This window comes from Panulirus ornatus, chromosome 11 (genome assembly GCF_036320965.1).
Source record: "Panulirus ornatus isolate Po-2019 chromosome 11, ASM3632096v1, whole genome shotgun sequence".
NCBI classification, from domain to species: Eukaryota; Metazoa; Arthropoda; class Malacostraca; order Decapoda; family Palinuridae; genus Panulirus; species Panulirus ornatus.
Genome location: NC_092234.1, coordinates 13,114,094 through 13,134,203, shown reverse-complemented (window position 1 = coordinate 13,134,203; position 20,110 = coordinate 13,114,094). Strand labels below are relative to the sequence as shown.

The window sequence follows — 20,110 nt, the reverse complement described above, 5'->3', positions numbered from 1 at the left end:
ACATTTGGTTATTTGCTTCTACACTAGTCATCCCATATGTAAATTTATCTACGCGAGTATATGGATAGGTACATGTGTATATATGTATACGTATGTATGCATATGTATACATATACGTTGAAATGTATATGTATATACATGTGCGTGTGTGGGCGTTTATGTGGGTGGGTTGGGCCATTTCTCGTCTGTTTCCTTGCGCTACCTAGCTAACGCGGGAGACGGCGGTTAAGTATAACATATATATATATATATATATGGTAAAGTGTGTGGAAGAAGAAAGTTAAGAGTAAATGTGAATAAGAGCAAGGTTATTAGGTACAGTAGGGTTGAGGGTCAAGTCAATTGGGAGGTGAGTTTGAATGGAGAAAAACTGGAGGAAGTGAAGTGTTTTAGATATCTGGGAGTGGATCTGTCAGCGGATGGAACCATGGAAGCGGAAGTGGATCATAGGGTGGGGGAGGGAGCGAAAATTTTGGGAGCCTTGAAAAATGTGTGGAAGTCGAGAACATTATCCCGGAAAGCAAAAATGGGTATGTTTGAAGGAATAGTAGTTCCAACAATGTTGTATGGTTGCGAGGCGTGGGCTATGGATAGAGTTGTGCGCAGGAGGATGGATGTGCTGGAAATGAGATGTTTGAGGACAATGTGTGGTGTGAGGTGGTTTGATCGAGTAAGTAACGTAAGGGTAAGAGAGATGTGTGGAAATAAAAAGAGCGTGGTTGAGAGAGCAGAAGAGGGTGTTTTGAAATGGTTTGGGCACATGGAGAGAATGAGTGAGGAAAGATTGACCAAGAGGATATATGTGTCGGAGGTGAAGGGAACGAGGAGAAGAGGGAGACCAAATTGGAGGTGGAAAGATGGAGTGAAAAGGATTTTGTGTGATCGGGGCCTGAACATGCAGGAGGGTGAAAGGAGGGCAAGGAATAGAGTGAATTGGAGCGATGTGGTATACAGGGGTTGACGTGCTGTCAGTGGATTGAATCAGGGCATGTGGAGCGTCCGGGGTGGGCCGTGGAGGGCTGTGTGGGTATGTATATTTGCGTGTGTGGACGTGTGTATGTACATGTGTATGGGGGGGGTTGGGCCAGTTCTTTCGTCTGTTTCCTTGCGCTACCTCGCAAACGCGGGAGACAGCGACAAAGTATATAAAAAAAAAAAAAAAAAAAAAAAAAAAAAAAATATATATATATATATATATATATATATATATATATATATATATATATATTTATATATATATTATCATTATTATTATTATTATACTTTGTCGCTGTCTCCCGCGTTTGCGAGGTAGCGCAAGGAAACAGACGAAAGAAATGGCCCAACCCCCCCCCATACACATGTATATACATACGTCCACACACGCAAATATACATACCTACACAGTTTTCCATGGTTTACCCCAGACGCTTCACATGCCTTGATTCAATCCACTGACAGCACGTCAACCCCGGTATACCACATCGCTCCAATTCACTCTATTCCTTGCCCTCCTTTCACCCTCCTGCATGTTCAGGCCCCGATCACACAAAATCTTTTTCACTCCATCTTTCCACCTCCAATTTGGTCTCCCTCTTCTCCTCGTTCCCTCCACCTCCGACACATATATCTCTTGGTCAATCTTTCCTCACTCATTCTCTCCATGTGCCCAAACCACTTCAAAACACCCTCTTCTGCTCTCTCAACCACGCTCTTTTTATTTCCACACATCTCTCTTACCCTTACGTTACTCACTCGATCAAACCACCTCACACCACACATTGTCCTCAAACATCTCATTTCCAGCACATCCATCCTCCTGCGCACAACTCTATCCATAGCCCACGCCTCGCAACCATACAACATTGTTGGAACCACTATTCCTTCAAACATACCCATTTTTGCTTTCCGAGATAATGTTCTCGACTTCCACACATTCTTCAAGGCCCCCAGAATTTTCGCCCCCTCCCCCACCCTATGATCCACTTCCGCTTCCATGGTTCCATCCGCTGCCAGATCCACTCCCAGATATCTAAAACACTTCACTTCCTCCAGTTTTTCTCCATTCAAACTCACCTCCCAATTGACTTGACCCTCAACCCTACTGTACCTAATAACCTTGCTCTTATTCACATTTACTCTTAACTTTCTTCTTCCACACACTTTACCAAACTCAGTCACCAGCTTCTGCAGTTTCTCACATGAATCAGCCACCAGCGCTGTATCATTCAGTTGTTGTGTCATTACAGCTATAATAATAATAATAATAATAATAATAATAATAATAATAATAATAATAATAAGACAAAGAAGAAGGAGAAGAGGAAGAAGAAGAAGGAGAAGAGGAGGAGGAAGAAGAAGTAGAAGGAGAGGAGGAAGAAGAAAAATCAGAAGGATTCCAGGGAGTGACTTAAGACAGAGGTGGTCACAATCATGGGTTGTAACAACACACACTACCAACTGTTGACAAGCTGGCTGACCCATGGCAGTCACCCCCCCCCCCACCTTCATTCTCACCGTCACACTAGCCTCTCCCTCCGCCTCGTTCCATCCCCATCTCCCTGGCCAGTCTTGCTCCATCCATCTGTGTCTCTCTCTCTCTCTCTCCGTCTTTCCTTGACGACTCTCTCTGTCTCTCTCTCTCCGTCTTTCCTTGACGACTCTCTCTGTCTCTCTCTCTCCTGTCTCTTTGCTCACGCGGGACAGTAAAACCGCGATACCGGCACCAGGATTCCTGGTCACCGTCTCCACGAGATTTCGTTCTCGGCTCCTGAAGGTCGATTTATGGAGGAAGGAAGGAAGACAGCTCTTAGGTACGTGGGTCAATATATCTGCGAGGTGTGGCGGGGAATTCTGGGACCTTCAGTCATTGAGGAGGTGCTGGCTGTACTGTGTGTGTGTGTGTGTGTGTGTGTGTGTGTGTGTGTGTTGTAAGGGGTTGAGTTCTACACCCACCCCGACCATCTCTTGACCTTTCTCCAGCATCACACAACATTTTAATCTGACGTCTGATATGTGCGCCCTCTCACCACCATTCACAATCTTCAACCACAGAATCACCACCTCTCCATCTTTTCCAAACACGTTTCCTTAGTCTCATCTCACATCATGGCCTCTGGTGGCTGTCCTCTTGCATCTTGCGATGAACTGTGCACTGTGTACGACATGAGGCTGGGCTTAAAAAAAAATGTTCGATGGTTGTGATCAGATCACCCCTCACTCTTCTCTTTTCTCCAGCGGGTAAGGCTTTCCCTGTACCTTGGCTTTCTATGATACCCTCCTCTGGACCTTCTCTATAAGCTCTTGGCGTTTCTATAGGTGCGATGGCCAACCATAGTCTGATGGTAGCTTACTGAATATTTCCTTCTTCAAGTACTTGAATGATACTGTAATATTTGTCAACAAAGTTTATCATTTTTACGGTCCTTCTTACAAACACACAGACGATCTTCAAGCTTACATGCTATTGGCTAATGTTGGTACTGACACTGTCCTTCACTCTGTGTTATCCTCGTTACTTTACGTGTACTCGGGTTGGATTTCATCGCCCATGTATCAGACCCACTTTGGAGTTTGTTTCGATCCCCTTGTAATCTGATGCAATCCTCCTCAGGGACCACGCATCATCCGTAATGCTGTTCAGGCGGGGGTTCCAATCCTTCCGGTCAAGTCATTTATGGAGATCAAGAAGAAGAAGAAGAAGAAGAAGAATGGTCCTAAGACATAACCCTGAGGCACTCCACTGGCGACCTCAACCCATTCCGTGAAGTCTCCCCTGATATGCATCCTACGAGAGAGAGAGAGAGAGAGAGAGAGAGAGAGAGAGAGAGAGAGAGAGTGTGTGTGTGTGTGTGTGTGTGTGTGTGTGTGTGTGTGTGTGTGTGTGTGTGTGTGTGTGAGCAATATCAATAGTATGAAAAAGATAACTGGTAGTTAAACTGATAGCTGGTAAGAGAGATGTACAGAGGGGAAAAATAGCATCAACTATCACTGATCACACTGAACCACAACACTCCAGAGCAGACCATGCAGCTCCCTGACCTTACCATGCACTTCCCTGACCTTACCATTCACCTCCCTCACCATACCCTGCACCTCCCTGACCTTACCATGCACCTCCCTGACCTTACCCTGTACCTCCCTGACCTTACCATGCACCTCCCTGACCTTACCATGCACTTCCCCGACCTTACCATGTACCTCCCTGACCTTAAGGCAGGCTAGCCATCAAAATCACATCCACCAGCAGCTCCTCCCTCGCCAATCATACCAGTCTGCATTTCCTCCACATGTAACTTTCCCCCCCACACACGGGCCAAGTCAGAGGCAAACCATGAAACCCCCTGGTTCTACATAATTACCAATTCCCTTTTTACATCATAGGTACATAATCATCCAGTCTCCTGTTGCCAGCTACTCCGAATCCATAATGTCATCTGTAAACTGTCGCATTTCTCAAGTACTTCCTACCCACTGAGGACACCTCTCCTGCCAACCAAACACACTCGTCTTTGTGTCTCCAGTGAGACCACGTCTTTCCCAGCCTCCCTGACAACCTTATCCTTACTCAACATCCCCCCATGACTTCCACATCACAGTTTTCCATCATCCACTAACGCCCGCACGAACACTACGAATGCCGCACTTCAAGCAGCGAAGACGGCCTTGAATGTGGTGATATCTCTTGATCTACAGATCACACGTTCTACCATTACCCGCGTCTCTCTCTCTCTCTCTCTCTCTCTCTCTCTCTCTCTCTCTCTCTCTCTCTCTCTCTCTCTCTCACCGACGACGCTGGACCAGAGGCCAGCCAAACACAGCCTCACGGCACACAGACCCGACCATCTTCCCCTCACCGGTCGCGTTCCCACCCCCTTCCTCAAGGAATCGAATTCCTGCTTCCCTCCTTCCGTCTCTCCTTCCTCCCTCCCTCCCACCGACCTCCTCCTCCTCCTCCTGCTCCACACCGGGGCCGATAAAGAACGCCGACACATGAGCGAGAAACACAGTGAGAGTAATGGCACATCACGTCATTGTTTCTCACCCCCGAGCGCACCATCCCTCAGGGTTGGTGATGGCCTGGATACTCCACGCGCCTCACTGGGCCCAGGGAAGGGAGGAGTGAGGAGGGAAGGGAAATGACGCTCCCCCCTCGCCCCGTTCCACACCCCGGTGGGGCATCACAGATAGGTAGTGAGGGGTGGTTGTGGTGGAAGCGTTTTATGGACAGTGAGTGATGGGAGGGGATAGTAAATGTAACATATATGGTTCACGGGTTATGTACCGCTCCATCTCTCTCTCTCTCTCTCTCTCTCTCTCTCTCTCTCTCTCTCTCTCTCTCTCTCTCTCTCTCAGGGCTAATTCAAAGGTCGAGCAATCATGCTCCCTGATCGTACCGTCGTGACTAAAGGATCACACCACTGTTTGCAAGGGTCGTACCGTCGTGCTCAAAGGGTCGTACCGTCGTGCTCAAAGGGTCGTACCGTCGTGCTCAAAGGGTCGTACCGTCGTGCTCAAAGGGTCGTACCGTCGTGCTCAAAGAGTCGTACTGTCGTGCTTAAAGGATCGTACCGCCGTGCTGAAAGGATCGTACCGTCGTGCTGAAAGGATCGTACCGTCTTGCTGAAAGGATCGTACCGTCGTGCTCAAAGGATCGTACCGCCGTGCTGAAAGGATCGTACCGTCTTGCTGAAAGGATCGTAACGCCGTGCTGAAAGGATCGTACCGTCTTGCTGAAAGGGTCGTACCGTCGTGCTCAAAGGATCGTACCGCCGTGCTGAAAGGATCGTACCGTCTTGCTGAAAGGATCGTACCGTCGTGCTCAAAGGATCGTACCGTCGTGCTGAAAGGATCGTACCGTCTTGCTGAAAGGATCGTAACGCCGTGCTGAAAGGATCGTACCGTCTTGCTGAAAGGGTCGTACCGTCGTGCTCAAAGGATCGTACCGCCGTGCTGAAAGGATAGTACCGTCGTGCTGAAAGGATCGTACCGCCGTGCTGAAAGGATCGTACCGTCTTGCTGAAAGGATCGTACCGTCGTGCTGAAAGGATCGTACCGCCGTGCTGAAAGGATCGTACCGTCTTGCTGAAAGGATCGTAACGCCGTGCTGAAAGGATCGTACCGTCTTGCTGAAAGGGTCGTACCGTCGTGCTCAAAGGATCGTACCGTCGTGCTGAAAGGATCGTACCGTCTTGCTGAAAGGATCGTACCGCCGTGCTGAAAGGATCGTACCGTCTTGCTGAAAGGATCGTACCGCCGTGCTGAAAGGATCGTACCGTCTTGCTGAAAGGATCGTAACGCCGTGCTCAAAGGATCGTACCGTCGTGCTGAAAGGATCGTACCGCCGTGCTGAAAGGATCGTACCGTCTTGCTGAAAGGATCGTAACGCCGTGCTCAAAGGATCGTACCGTTGTGCTGAAAGGATCGTACCGTCTTGCTGAAAGGATCGTACCGTCTTGCTGAAAGGATCGTAACGCCGTGCTCAAAGGATCGTACCGTCGTGCTGAAAGGATCGTACCGCCGTGCTGAAAGGATCGTAACGTCGTCCAGAAGGACGACATCTTGACGCTCAAGAAATCACACCTCCCTGCTCGAGGATAGCACCTTCGTGCCCACGGGCCATAACGTTGTCCTGTTGGGGTTATTTACACACAACAATCGCCAGGCAAAGCGACCCTAAACGCATGCAAATAATGAACAGTATGTACCGTGTGTCCTGGAGGCACGAGGTGGGGGTGGGGAGGAGGAGGAGGAGGAGGAGGAGGAGGTAGGGAGGAGAATCGAGTTTCCTTCAATAGCCTACAAACTGAAGAGGTCTTAATCATTGGTTCTTATCTCTTCTTCTTCTTCTTTCTCCTCCTCCTCCTCTTCATCCTCTTCTTCTTCTTTCTCCTCCTCGTCTTCCTCTTTTTCTTCTTTCTCCTCCTCCTCTTCTTCCTCTTCTTCTTCTTTCTCCTCCTCGTCTTCCTCTTTTTCTTTTTCTTTCTCCTCCTCCTCCTCCTCCTCTTTTTCTTCTTCATCGCCATCATCCACCATCACTATTCCTCCTTCGGGCCACCACCTGATGATGGTGGCTTCCTCGCGTCATCATCTCTTCTTGTTCCTCGAGGTTCTCTTGATGCAAGGCAACTTGCTGGGGGGGAGGGGGGAGGAGGAGGAGGAGGACACGTCATGATGCCCTTGACGGGGGGGGGGGGGTGTCGGGTCTCGATGAGGGGGAGGGGACGGGGTCTCTCAGTTTAGAGGAGAGAGAGAGAGACAGAGACGCACCAGCTGCGACTCGGTCAAGAAGGGAACAATCTCCCTCACTGTGTGTGTGTGTGTGTGTGTGTGTGTGTGTGTGTGTGTGTGTGTCTGTGTGTGTGTGTGGTGTGGGGGTGGGCAGATCCTCCCCTCCCCTTCACCTTTCGTACCCTCCTCCACCTCCAACTCTTTTGCCTGAACCCTTCACGTGTGCATTTGGTCCTCTAGTGACTGCTCAAGGTCTGTCTCCTGGTACAGACAACAGAGAGAGGGACACAGAGCCGCACAGGCAAAAAACAGAGATGGACAGATGTAGACAGAGGGGAAAGTGGGGTAGACAGACACAGAGATAAAGCGTCAACATGATGATGACGAAGACGAGACACACACACGAGGCAGACCTAATGATGACATGTCTTCACATCCGTCCCTAAAACATCACATGTAACAAAACTACATATATCACATGTACCAACCCTACACATCACATGTACCAAGTCTACACATCACATGTACCAAGTCTATCTCTGGAACATCACATCAAACAGACTATCAAGGAGCTAAAATAAGTTCCCATCCAACATCAGATCCTGGTAGACCCACAGACGAACAGGAAAAATACATTCCACCAACATACACACACCTGGTTGTTTAACATACCAGTCTGGTGGTTCAGACGAGGCGGGCCCGAGCCTGCAGCACACCTGGGCCGTCTAACAACACACAACAACAACAACTACGACAGTCTAGACACTGCCCCTAAGGGGACCAGGCTGCCCTGCTACAGAGGGGGACGCGGCCAGCCCCCACACACACACACACACACACTCTGAGCCAGACGTAAGGGAGGAGCGAAGGTATCGGACGCGTGGGGTTATACACGACTCCCGAAGGAGGAAAAGGAGAAGATACGATCACGAATGAATGAATGAATGCATGAAAGAATGGATGGACGAATGAATAAAGGAATGCATGAATGAAGGAATGAATGAATGAAAGAATGGATGAATGAATGAATAAAGGAATGGATGAATAAAGGAATGAATGAATGAAGGATGAAGGAAAGAATGAATGAAGAAATGAATGAATGAATGAAGGAATGAGTGTGGTGATGCTAATGTAGAGCGATGCTTCTCCCTCTCAACACAGAAGGGTCGGGTGATAAGAGATAGCAGCAGTAAGGACGGATAATGGGCCAAAGGTAGACGGAGATACCTTAATACGAAGACCTGGGCGTGACGGACCCGCACAACCAAACAAGACGAGCGAACATTGTTAATGCAGATCAGGTCAATGGCTTTGACCCACACACACACACACACACACACACTAATCCATGCTTGTATATCGAGAGCGAAATGCAAAACAAGTCAGCACACGGACCACAACCTATAACTGCTTTGCCCTTTGGGGCACATCAAGCCTCACGCGTCGTAATCTTACGACACGGCTAAGGTCAAGCGCGACACTGACTTTACGACGACGCAACGCAAAAACACCCGTCTCTGACGGCAGGCTGGAGTCGCACCGGGTGTCTGAACTCCTGTCTTAAATGTGTGTGTGTGTGTGTGTGTGTGTGTGTGTGTGTGTGTGTCCCCGGACGCTCGAGACCCGCGTCTCACACAGCCTGGAAAACTTTGTGGTCTGTAACGAAGGCTTTGTTGTGCCCTGTGGCGGCGGGGCGGGGACAAGGGGCGGCGGGGCGAGGTGAGGTCGGGGTGGGGTGGGCACGTCTGGCTGGACGGAGAGTTCCAGCACGAAATGCGGACAACAGGCGCTAATGGTGCGGACGCCCTACGGACAACAGGGCCACTGGTACGGACGCCCTACGGACAACAGGGCCACTGGTACGGACGCCCTACGGACAACAGGGCCTCTGGTACGGACGCCCTACGGACAATAGGGTCTCTGGTACGGACGCCCTACGGACAACAGGGCCACTGGTACGGACGCCCTACGGACAACAGGGCCACTGGTACGGACGCCCTACGGACAACAGGGCCACTGGTACGGACGCCCTACGGACAACAGGGTCTCTGGTACGGACGCCCTACGGACAACAGGGTCTCTGGTACGGACAACAGGGCCACTGGTACGGACGCCCTACGGATCAAGGGTCGACTCCTACCCCTCTCTCCCCTCCTCCACCTGACGTACACACACATACACACAAACCCCTAACCTCACCACACACACGTATATCAAGGGTTTCGAACCGGCGAGAGGAGTTTAGGCAGCCAGGCAAACCCGAGACTCTTTAAGAAGTTACTGTTGTCGCTCCTCCCTCGAACGACGTTACTATACAGGAGGGGAGTGTCGGGGGCGGAGCCAGGGGGTGGTGGGCGGCCCCTCACCCGGCGGGGAAGAGGGGAGGAAGTAAGGGGGAGGGCACACGTGGGAGGTATTTTAGAGTGAGACTCTCTGGAGCGGGATACAGAAGAATAGGGGATCAAAATGTCCCGGGACACTCTCTCTCCCGAGGGAGGGAGGAAGGGAGGAGAGGGAGAGAAGGGAGAAGGAGGGGAGGGAGGGAAGGGAGAAGGAGGGGAGGGAGAGAAGGGAGGGAGGGAAGGAGAAGGAGGGGAGGGAGGGAAGGGAGAAGGAGGGGAGAGAAGGAAGGAAAAAGGAGGGGAGGGAGGGAGGGAGGGAAGGAGAAGGAGGGAAGTAGGGAGGGAGGGTGGGTGGCTACGACTTTCTTACCGCCCTGAGTGAGCCATCGAGGGGGGCGGGGGAAGGTTATAGGTACAGAGTCACAACCCCTCCTCACCTTCCCTCCACCTAATATTTCTTAACCCCCATCGTTGGTCGACGTCGAGATGTCACACGTCTCCCGGGCCACAGTCGAGCAGTCGACAGGGTAAGGTTGGCTGGTCTTCTACAGCGGCGACAGAGGAAATACGTTACAACCCACTACCCATAACCCACCTCCTCACCACAACCCACAACCATAACCCACAACCTCACCATAACCCACCTCCTCACCACAACCCACAACCATAACCCACCTCCTCACCACAACCCACAACCATAACCCACCTCCTCACCACAACCTACAACCATAACCCACCTCCTCACCACAACCTACAACCATAACCCACCTCCTCACCACAACCCACAACCACAACCCACCTCCTCACCACAACCCACAACCACAACCCACCTCCTCACCACAACCCACCTCCTCACCACAACCCACAACCACAACCCACCTCCTCACCACAACCCACAACCATAACCCACCTCCTCACCACAACCCACAACCACAACCCACCTCCTCACCACAACCCACAACCATAACCCACCTCCTCACCACAACCCACAACCACAACCCACCTCCTCACCACAACCCACAACCACAACCCACCTCACCACACGCCTAAACAGCCTACGTGGTGGAGGATGAAGCCACCACAGCGTCGAGCGCCCCTGCTGGTGTTACAACAGCAGGAGCTCTCTCTCCCAAGACCCCTTAATGGTCGAATGGAGGCAAGGTGGTTCGGGCGGTGAAATGACGACTAACGGCCGGATGGCTGGCAAACCATAATGAACTACTGTAACAAAACTAAATAAAAAAAAAATAAAAAAAACCTCGTCACATAAACCACACGATGACAAAATACGTCACGTGACACCCCCCCCCTTTACGCCTCCACCCCCACCAAATACCATGGATAAGTAAAGTAACTGTGTCAAACCAAATCCTAAAATCACCCAAAAAACCTTTAAAAAAGAGAGAGAGAGGGGGGGGGGGGGTTTCGTCATAACCCCACCTAAAACCAGGTTAAGCCACTCAGAACCTACGCAACAAACTAACGCAAAATTGTTGTTGCGTATATTGAATAATTCAACGACCAATCAGGCCATGACAGACGTTTAAATACAACGTAACGCAAACACGCACGGTAATCAGACACAGCCAATAATACCTAAGTGTAACGCCAGTTAGCCAACTCAAGAGAGAGACCCAACCACACGCTGCATCTAACAACAACATGGCAAATCAAAAGCCAAAAATCACAATCGCTATTCAATTCCAACTTGGTAACTCAGAAGCCAATGACGAGCGTCGTCTCGTATCGTCTTGGTAACCCGAGTCTTCCCCCACCCGCTCCACTCCAATATTCCACGCACGATTACGCGGGAAACCCTAATATTAATCACCTAATTAAACGTCCAGACATTAAGCTTGAGCTTATCATACAGGAGTTATGAAGGCGGGAGGAGAGGAGGGAGCCAAGAGAAAACGTAAAAATTCACATACACGGATATAAATTCTCTTTCGTTTATTCCTTCTGTGATATCATATAAACAGCAGGGAAAGATTAATTCCATTTTCTTTCGCCTGAAGACTGAGTACATCTGAAATATACTGGATTGTGTGACTAGTATCTGTTCAAGCCCACAGCTGCGCCCATCTGCATCGGCTCTTGCAGCCGACAGCTGTACACACATCTGCAACAGAGAGAGAGAGAGAGAGAGAGAGAGAGAGAGAGAGAGAGAGAGAGAGAATGGGCATGTGTAATGGACCTGTTTGTACTGGACGGAGAGGAACTTCTAAACGACAACTGCTTGTATAGCACATAAACTGCTGCTCCCAATACTCATTACCAGCAGTGTGCAAGGTGTATATAGGGCTTCTACAACTACTATTATTATTATTATTATTATTAGTAGTAGTAGTAGTTCTAGTTTCGAGTTGGTCGTGGTTTCCTTGCGAGCTGATGCAGACCTCCTCCCTCTTCCCTTCCCTCTACCAGGCCCTTAACACCCTCGGCAACACACACCCAGGCACGGGTCCACTTCTGCCGCCAAGTCCCTCACACATTGATCAAGAGGGAATGACAGGGTGAGGACTACGCCCGGCCGGACGGTAAGGTCTGACATGTACCCTTTGCTCCCTCCCGCCGAGGGAGCTTCTCGTCGTCCATCGAGGGAGTCTTTCCATTCCTCCTCCTCCTCGGTGGGGTAGCGTCAAATGCTTTCTGGCAGTCCCGCTACACACCATCATCCCTCCAGACCCACCCTGTCGGCTGCACACGGACCTCATCCTCTCACAGAAGTAGAGGAGCTTCGTTATAAATGACCTCTTTACCCAGAAGCACTGTTGCCTCCCACTTAGACAAGTTCTTCTTTTTCAAGTAATCGGAAAGAAACTTTCTTATTATCTCTACTATTATCTCCCGGACCAACTTGGGTCACGGACCGGTCTATACAGCTCAGCGCAACTTCTCCAAACTCCTTTTCTTCACAATGCTTCAGTCTATTTGGAAAAGCTTCATCAGAAACATTGGTTTTATGGAGGTCAATGCCTTCGGCAGTCTGCTTACTTCTTTTCCAGATATTTCAGCGTGTTTACTTGTTCCATCGCACTGGTGTTGGTGGGGCGGGTGGGTAGGGCCGTCTCAGGTGTCTCCTGTATGTACAATCTTCAGAACTTCACGTCTCGTTCCTCGCATATCCCTACATCGTCCACTACAACTCTTCCTTCTAAATCCCTTAGACAGATCTACTTCCCCTGGACTAACAATTTCCTCCTGATGAATCTACGGGAGAAAGTTCGCACTGTCTTCTTGCCTTGTCCATCAAATTCTTTTCCAAGTCTCAGTTGCTTCCTCCTTTCATACCTTACTATACATACATGTCCCTTGCTCTCTTACATCTATCAGGCGCTGGTGATGGCTATATATATATATATATATATATATATATATATATATATATATATATATATATATATATATATATATATTTTCTTTCATACTATTCGCCATTTCCCGCATTAGCGAGGTAGCGTTAAGAACAGAGGACTGGGCCTTTGAGGGAATATCCTCACCTGGCCCCCTTCCCTGTTTATATATATATATATATATATATATATATATATATATATATATATATATATATATATATATATATATATATATGCTCCACAAAACATTCCTAAGCTCTTTCGCTTCATGACACCTTGACTGAACCACGTCTCTCTCTCTATTTCAGCCTTTCCTCTTATCATGCACCTATAAAGTCACCCATATTCAAACTCCTTTCTCGTAAATTTCACATACACGTCCTTCATAATGACAACAGACCGTGGCTGTTTCGTTCCATTTCCCAATACGTGTCCCAACAGCAATCACTCGATTATGCCTCATTGCCATGATCCTACCTCGCCCTTTGAGCAGACACTCATATCTGTTATCTTTATCTCCTCCTCACGTCTATGATCACTTCCCTTCTTCCCCCCACTCCCCAAGGTGGAATATCGTGCGTGATATTCTCAATATCCACGCCATTACGTAGGAAGATAAAACGCGGTAATGATGGCTTATCAGACTCTCTGATGGTTGTGAGATCAATGATTAACTGATAAAGAGAACATCTCCGGAATACACACACACACTCTCTCTAAACACCCGTGGGTATCTCCGTGAGCCTATGTCTTCATTAGAATCTTAAGTATTTTCCCCTCCAGTCTATTTCCACATAAGTGAAATCCCTCATTACCACCTCAGAGCAGAGTGGTTTGAAGTGTCAAGGGACACCCTGATTGCTCCTTCGTTGTTTGTGTTGTTTGTGTTGTGTGTGTGTGTGTGTGTGTGTGTGTGTGTGTGTGTGTGTCACTCACCGATTAGAATGGCACCGACTTTATGACAACGTTAGTTTTTTTTTCCCCCCCAGTCCTTTGAGCACAACGGTTCGAGCCCGGTACGATGACCTGGTCTTTGACCCTGACCCGTAAGAGGTCATGTCAAAGGCCAGCGTCGTGCCGTCGAGTTTCCAAGCGAGACGACAGCCGAGACTAACAATACAAACAACCCATGAACTGGATGAAAGGGTGAGAGTGACTGACCTCACCTCCCCCAGTACTGAAGAGGGAAGGATGAACACACAGGTAATGTTCTGGGCAAATGGTGGCACCAACATTGTTGACGGGCGCACGTCTCATCTGTCTTTCCCTCCGATGTGTACCACCTTACGACTATATATACATCTCAGCTGAACATTAATTATGTACTTTGTAATATACCTTACGTTTATGATCCTTCCCGACGTACACCAACATTCCTGGGAAATGTGGACCAGCGTTCCCTCTCCTTCTGACGTACGATTGGAACTTCAAGACCACGTACCATCTGGAGGGCTCTCATGTACCTACACTGGCACACGTAACACCGGCGTGGAAGTAAATGTCCAAGAAGGCCCCCATGTCTTAGACGGCCCCATGTCCTAGACGGCCCCATGTCCTAGACGGCCCCCATGTCCTAGACAGCCCCCATGTCCTAGACGACCGTATGTCCTAGACGACCGTATGTCCTAGACGGCCCCCATGTCCTAGACGGCCCCCATGTCCTAGACGGCCCCATATGTCCTAGATGGCCCCCATGTCCTAGACAGCCCCCACGTCCTAGACAGCCCCCATGTCCTAGACAGCCCCCATGTACTAGACAGCCCCCATGTCCTAGACAGCCCCCATGTCCTAGACGGCCCCATTGTCCTAGACGGCCGTATGTCCTAGACGGTCGTATGTCCATTCTAACGTACATACAGAGACAGACGGTACAAGGGCTCTTGCCTCGGAAGAACCGGACATGCAAATGGCAGTAGCCTCATAGTTCTGCCCGACTAATACTTCCATAACTTGAAGTGAAGAGGCCTCGCTGGCGGCAAACCCGGAAGTGAAAATTCCTGCTTTTCGAGAGAGAGAGAGAGAGAGAGAGAGAGAGAGAGAGAGAGAGAGAGAGAGAGAGAGAGAGAGAGAGTGAATTTTTCCCCCCCCCTCCATGACTCAAGTCAGCCGGAACTCTCGCGCGGGGGTAGGAAGTGAGGTTGACTGAACCGCTGAAGACCTTTTGAGACTTGTGGGGGACAGTGAACACGAGAGGGACCCACCAGGGGAAGGCATCACCTCCTCCTCTTCGAATACAAACTTGAAATCCTCCACGCGTAACGGAGTGTTGTTAAGCCCGGAGGAAAAATAAAACGAAAAAGAGTCGAATCCCGGGAACCTGAGATCTTCAAGAAAAAAAAAAAAAAGACAAATCAGTTGAAATACCTTTTCTGTAACTGATTGAAACTGGCAAGTTATAATTGCTTGAAATCTCGGGGTCTAATTGGGTTCTCAAACGACCCAAAGCCTCTCACGATAGCCAGTAAGCCCTGCTAACGAAGTGCCCGTCATAGTCTATGATAATGTCAACCTTCTGCGTACACTTGAATGACCTTTTTTTTCTCCGTCTCTCTCTCTCCTGATCAAAGCCGACCGCTCGAGCGCAAGAGGAACCCAGGATGTGCTTCCTCGAGGATGGAGGACGACTGCAGTACAGAGGTCGAGTGGAAATAAGACAAAGGGAGTCGGGGAGATACTCGCTTGGGGTTAAGAAGCGACACCGCTCCAGCAAACTACATCACTCACTTCCTCCACCCGGCTGTACCTTCGATCTCCACCACCCACCTGAGATCGTGTCATGCTCACACTCCAAAACTTTCATCTTGAAGGAGAGAAAAAAAAAGGTTACGTTTTGTCATCCTTGAACTACAATGACCCTTCCCAAGCGGTCATCCATCAAAAGATACCATAAGTCAAGCCTTGCCCTTTCAAAGACCACATTGTCTTGAACGGAAGAGGCAAACAGTAAGGCCCTTGGGTATGAAGGCATGGCCTTTGACCTAACAGCTCTGGGGCAGGTCAAAGGACACAACAACAGCATACCCAGAGGTCGTACCATCGTGTGTTCAAGAGGTTCCGTCTCGTCCAACCAAACTTAACAAGGAACAAAATAGTTGAGTCTCGCTCTTTCCTTTCTTTTCTTTCCTCATTAAAATATCTTCCTTCTGGCTTGTCCCCCGCGTCCCAGAGCTCATCCCATTCAGCGAACACCATTACCGCCCAAAGCCTCTTTACGTGTCCAAACCTCCTTACCAATAACCAACTACTTAACATCAGGCTTCATCCAATCACCAGACTGGGGGCACTAGGAATCAAAGCCCAGCGCATCCTTCGTCAACACAACAGTCAAGACAGCAAGTAAAGTTGGAAACCCCTTTTTCCCGAACCTTAAATATAATCCTTACACACACACACACACACACACACACACACACACACACGAGTGAATGCTAAGTAGTGAGAGCGAGACAAAGCGAAAGAAATCCTCGCTGCGAACATCATCTACCACGAAGTAAGCAGCAGGAACCTGTGTGTGCGTCAGCATGAGGGCGACTTAGGAGGGAGTTGACATTTTACCTCACCTCTCCGCACAGTCTTACCTCTGATGAAATGTACACAAGACAAGCTGTCTGCTGGCACATATTACAATCCCATTCACGTGCATGGATAGGGAAGTTTTCTATAAACTCTTAGCACTTTACATTAGATCAAAACAAACGTATGCTTCTCAAGTTTCGTTACGGCACTTGAACACAAAGAACTAATGGAGAAGGTCCAGAGGGGGGGGGGGGGGCGACAAACATGATGCTGGAATGGATAGCTGAATCACAGGAAGGGGTCAAAGGCCACAAATTGGCCCACCAGGAAAGTGACGGGTGACCTGATCACAACCCTTCAGTATCTAAAGAAAACAGTTTGATGAGGTCAACACATCTCCGTTAGAGGCACAGATACAACAGCCACAATGTGTTACATAAAATTAAGTACAGACATTGTCAGAAAAGTATTATTGTACTTTTAGAGAGTAGCACAAGGCTGGTGGGTGAATGGCATGAACAAAGTTATGAAACAGTTAATGGAATTTACTAAGTGATGAAACAGTTAATGATGACAGTATACAGAGGTGTATGAAGTTGTTGCAGTAGGCATTCAAGCGATGGGGTCGCGGGTGTGTAGGGTGGTTCCCTCTTGCCATACAGTACCAGCAGGTGATACCAATACAGGGGACAAGACACACAACCACCACCACCAACACCCACCTTTTCCATTGCCCTCCCACTCCATCCCTCTTTTCCCTCTCTCATTCTCAGCTCCATCATCTTTCCCTCTCTCACCTTCACTCTCAGCTCCAACCCGTTTCCATCCACTCCAATTTTCAACACCATCACCCCTTTTCCCCATCACTCTACGTCTCCATCCCCCACCATCCCTCCCCTCCTCTCCGTCTTCATCATTATCCTTCATCTCTCTCCCACTCCATCACCTTCCTCCACCCTCTCCCCTTACTCTTCCCCACCTCCCGCTCTCTTCTCACTCACTCACTCTCACCTGATTCTGCTGAATGATGCAACGCCCTAGGAAAAAAAAAAAAAAGGCAAGATGAGTAAAATGTACACATTCTTAAACTGCCAGAGTAAGCCTTTGATGGCGTCCACTCCACTCCTCCTCCTCCTCCCTACAGACAACTTATGATGGAGGCAGGCGTCCGGGCCGGAGCCAGAGGAGGGCTGCTCAAACAAGACTGACAACTTACCTGTCGGGGTGGGAACAGAGGACGCACGTCAGGGTGATAAGTGGTGGTGGTGGTGGGGTGGTCCCTCAGGGTACAGTGTGAGCACCATCACTATTTCTGATCTACGTGGAAAGATTTCCCAAACGAATTCCTTCCGTTCACGACCGTGTGTGTTTGCCGACGACGCTGACACAATGCTGCACACTGCGAGGGGACGTCGACAGGAGAGACGTCGTGTCGCAAAAGAAACCGCAAGAGTGACCATCTCGACCAGCTAGGGACTAGACCATTACTTGAGAGAGAGAGAGAGAGAGAGAGAGAGAGAGAGAGAGAGAGAGAGAGAGAGAGAGAGAGAGAGAGAGAGAGAGAGAGTGATAACTGGCGACATCCCTGACGACGTACACATATCCCGGGAGGCCAAGACCTCGTCAGCAGGACCTCTGGGGCGCAACGAGAACCCTGAACGGGACGGAACAGCTGGCTGGGGAAGAGGCGGACGAAGGAGAGTGACGCGAGAGAACGTTATCTCTTCAGCGAGCGAGGCACGACCTCGCGGACCCAGCTGAGCCACGAAGAAGGACCCAGCTGAGCCACGAGGAAGGACCCAGCTGAGCCACGAGGAAGGACCCAGCTGAGCCACGAGGAAGGACCCAGCTGAGCCACGAGGAAGCACCCAGCTGAGCCACGAGGAAGGACCCAGCTGAGCCACGAGGAAGGACCCAGCTGAGCCACGAGGAAGGACCAAGCTGAGCCACGAGGAAGGACCCAGCTGAGCCACGAGGAAGGACCCAGCTGAGCCACGAGGAAGGACCCAGCTGAGCCACGAGGAAGGACCCAGCTGAGCCACGAGGAAGCACCCAGCTGAGCCACGAGGAAGGACCCAGCTGAGCCACGAGGAAGGACCCAGCTGAGCCACGAGGAAGGACCCAGCTGAGCCACGAGGAAGGACCCAGCCGAGCCACGAGGAAGGACCCAGCTGAGCCACGAGGAAGGACGCAGCTGAGCCACGAGGAAGCACCCAGCTGAGCCACGAGGAAGGACCCAGCTGAGCCACGAGGAAGGACCCAGCTGAGCCACGAGGAAGGACCAAGCTGAGCCACGAGGAAGGACCCAGCTGAGCCACGAGGAAGCACCCAGCTGAGCCACGAGGAAGCACCCAGCTGAGCCACGAGGAAGGACCCAGCTGAGCCACGAGGAAGGACCCAGCTGAGCCACGAGGAAGGACCCAGCTGAGCCACGAGGAAGGACCCAGCTGAGCCACGAGGAAGGACCCAGCTGAGCCACGAGGAAGGACCCAGCTGAGCCACGAGGAAGGACCCAGCTGAGCCACGAGGAAGGACCCAGCCGAGCCACGAGGAAGGACCCAGCTGAGCCACGAGGAAGGACCCAGCTGAGCCACGAGGAAGGACCCAGCTGAGCCACGAGGAAGGACCCAGCTGAGCCATGAGGAAGGACCCAGCTGAGCCACGAGGAAGGACCCAGCTGAGCCATGAGGAAGGACCCAGCTGAGCCACGAGGAAGGACCCAGCTGAGCCACGAGGAAGGACCCAGCTGAGCCACGAGGAAGGACCCGGCTGAGCCACGAGGAAGGACCCAGCTGAGCCACGAGGAAGGACCCAGCTGAGCCATGAGGAAGGACCCAGCTGAGCCACGAGGAAGGACCCAGCTGAGCCACGAGGAAGGACCCAGCTGAGCCACGAGGAAGGACCCAGCTGAGCCACGAGGAAGGACCCGGCTGAGCCATGAGGAAGTAAACCAGACCAACACTGGAAAAAATATATTGATAAACGACGAAAAGAAAAAAAAAGAGGAGGGGAGTCCACGAATGTCAGGGAATAACACATAGGTGATAAGAGACAGGTGTTATCTGTCACCGTTAACATCCCTCTCCCTGTCGCCCTAAGACTCACCCCCTCCTCCCTGCCCCGCCCTAAAGACACGCCCTCCTCCTCTGCCCGCCTAAAGACACGCCCCTCCTCCCTGCCCCGCCCGGGACTCACCTCCTCCCACTTCCTGGTGGAGAAGGAGCCGGCGTTTCTCAGGTTCATGATCTTCAGCTCCACGTCCTTCCTGGTGCCGTCCTGCAGAAACTCCACCACGTTCAGGCGTTCGTCGCGTTTCCCGTCCAGGTTGTCGTATACCTTGTCGTACGACACGCTCACGTTCTTCAGGTACCTGCCGGAGAACGGAGAACGTGTGAGAGAAGGAGGAAGGCGGGGGGGGGTGGTCCGTTCTGTAGGGGAGATGGGGGGAGGTGGGGTCTGTTTAGAAGGGAGGGAAGGAGGTGGTCTCTTCTGGGAAGGCAGGGGGAGGTAGGGGGGTCTGTTCAGAAGGGAGGGAAGGAGATGGTCTCTTCTGGGAAGGCAGGGGGGAGGTGGGGGTGGGGGGTCTGTTCAGAAGGGAGGGAAGGAGGTGGTCTCTTCTGAGAAGGCAGGGGGGAGGTGGGGGTCTGTTTAGAAGGGAGGGAAGGAGATGGTCTCTTCTGGGAA

The 20,110-nt window shown here is 50.6% G+C and overlaps 1 protein-coding gene across 1 annotated transcript in view; it reads right to left on the bottom strand.

Moving 5' to 3' along the window:
• LOC139751283 (glutamate receptor ionotropic, NMDA 2B-like) overlaps positions 1-20,110 on the bottom strand; it is a 461,671-nt gene that overhangs the window by 238,538 nt on the left and 203,023 nt on the right. Inside the window, exon 4 of the mRNA XM_071666604.1 lies at positions 19,622-19,796. Within this exon, the coding sequence (XP_071522705.1) occupies positions 19,622-19,796 (175 nt within the window). The remainder of the gene's footprint in view (positions 1-19,621; positions 19,797-20,110) is intronic.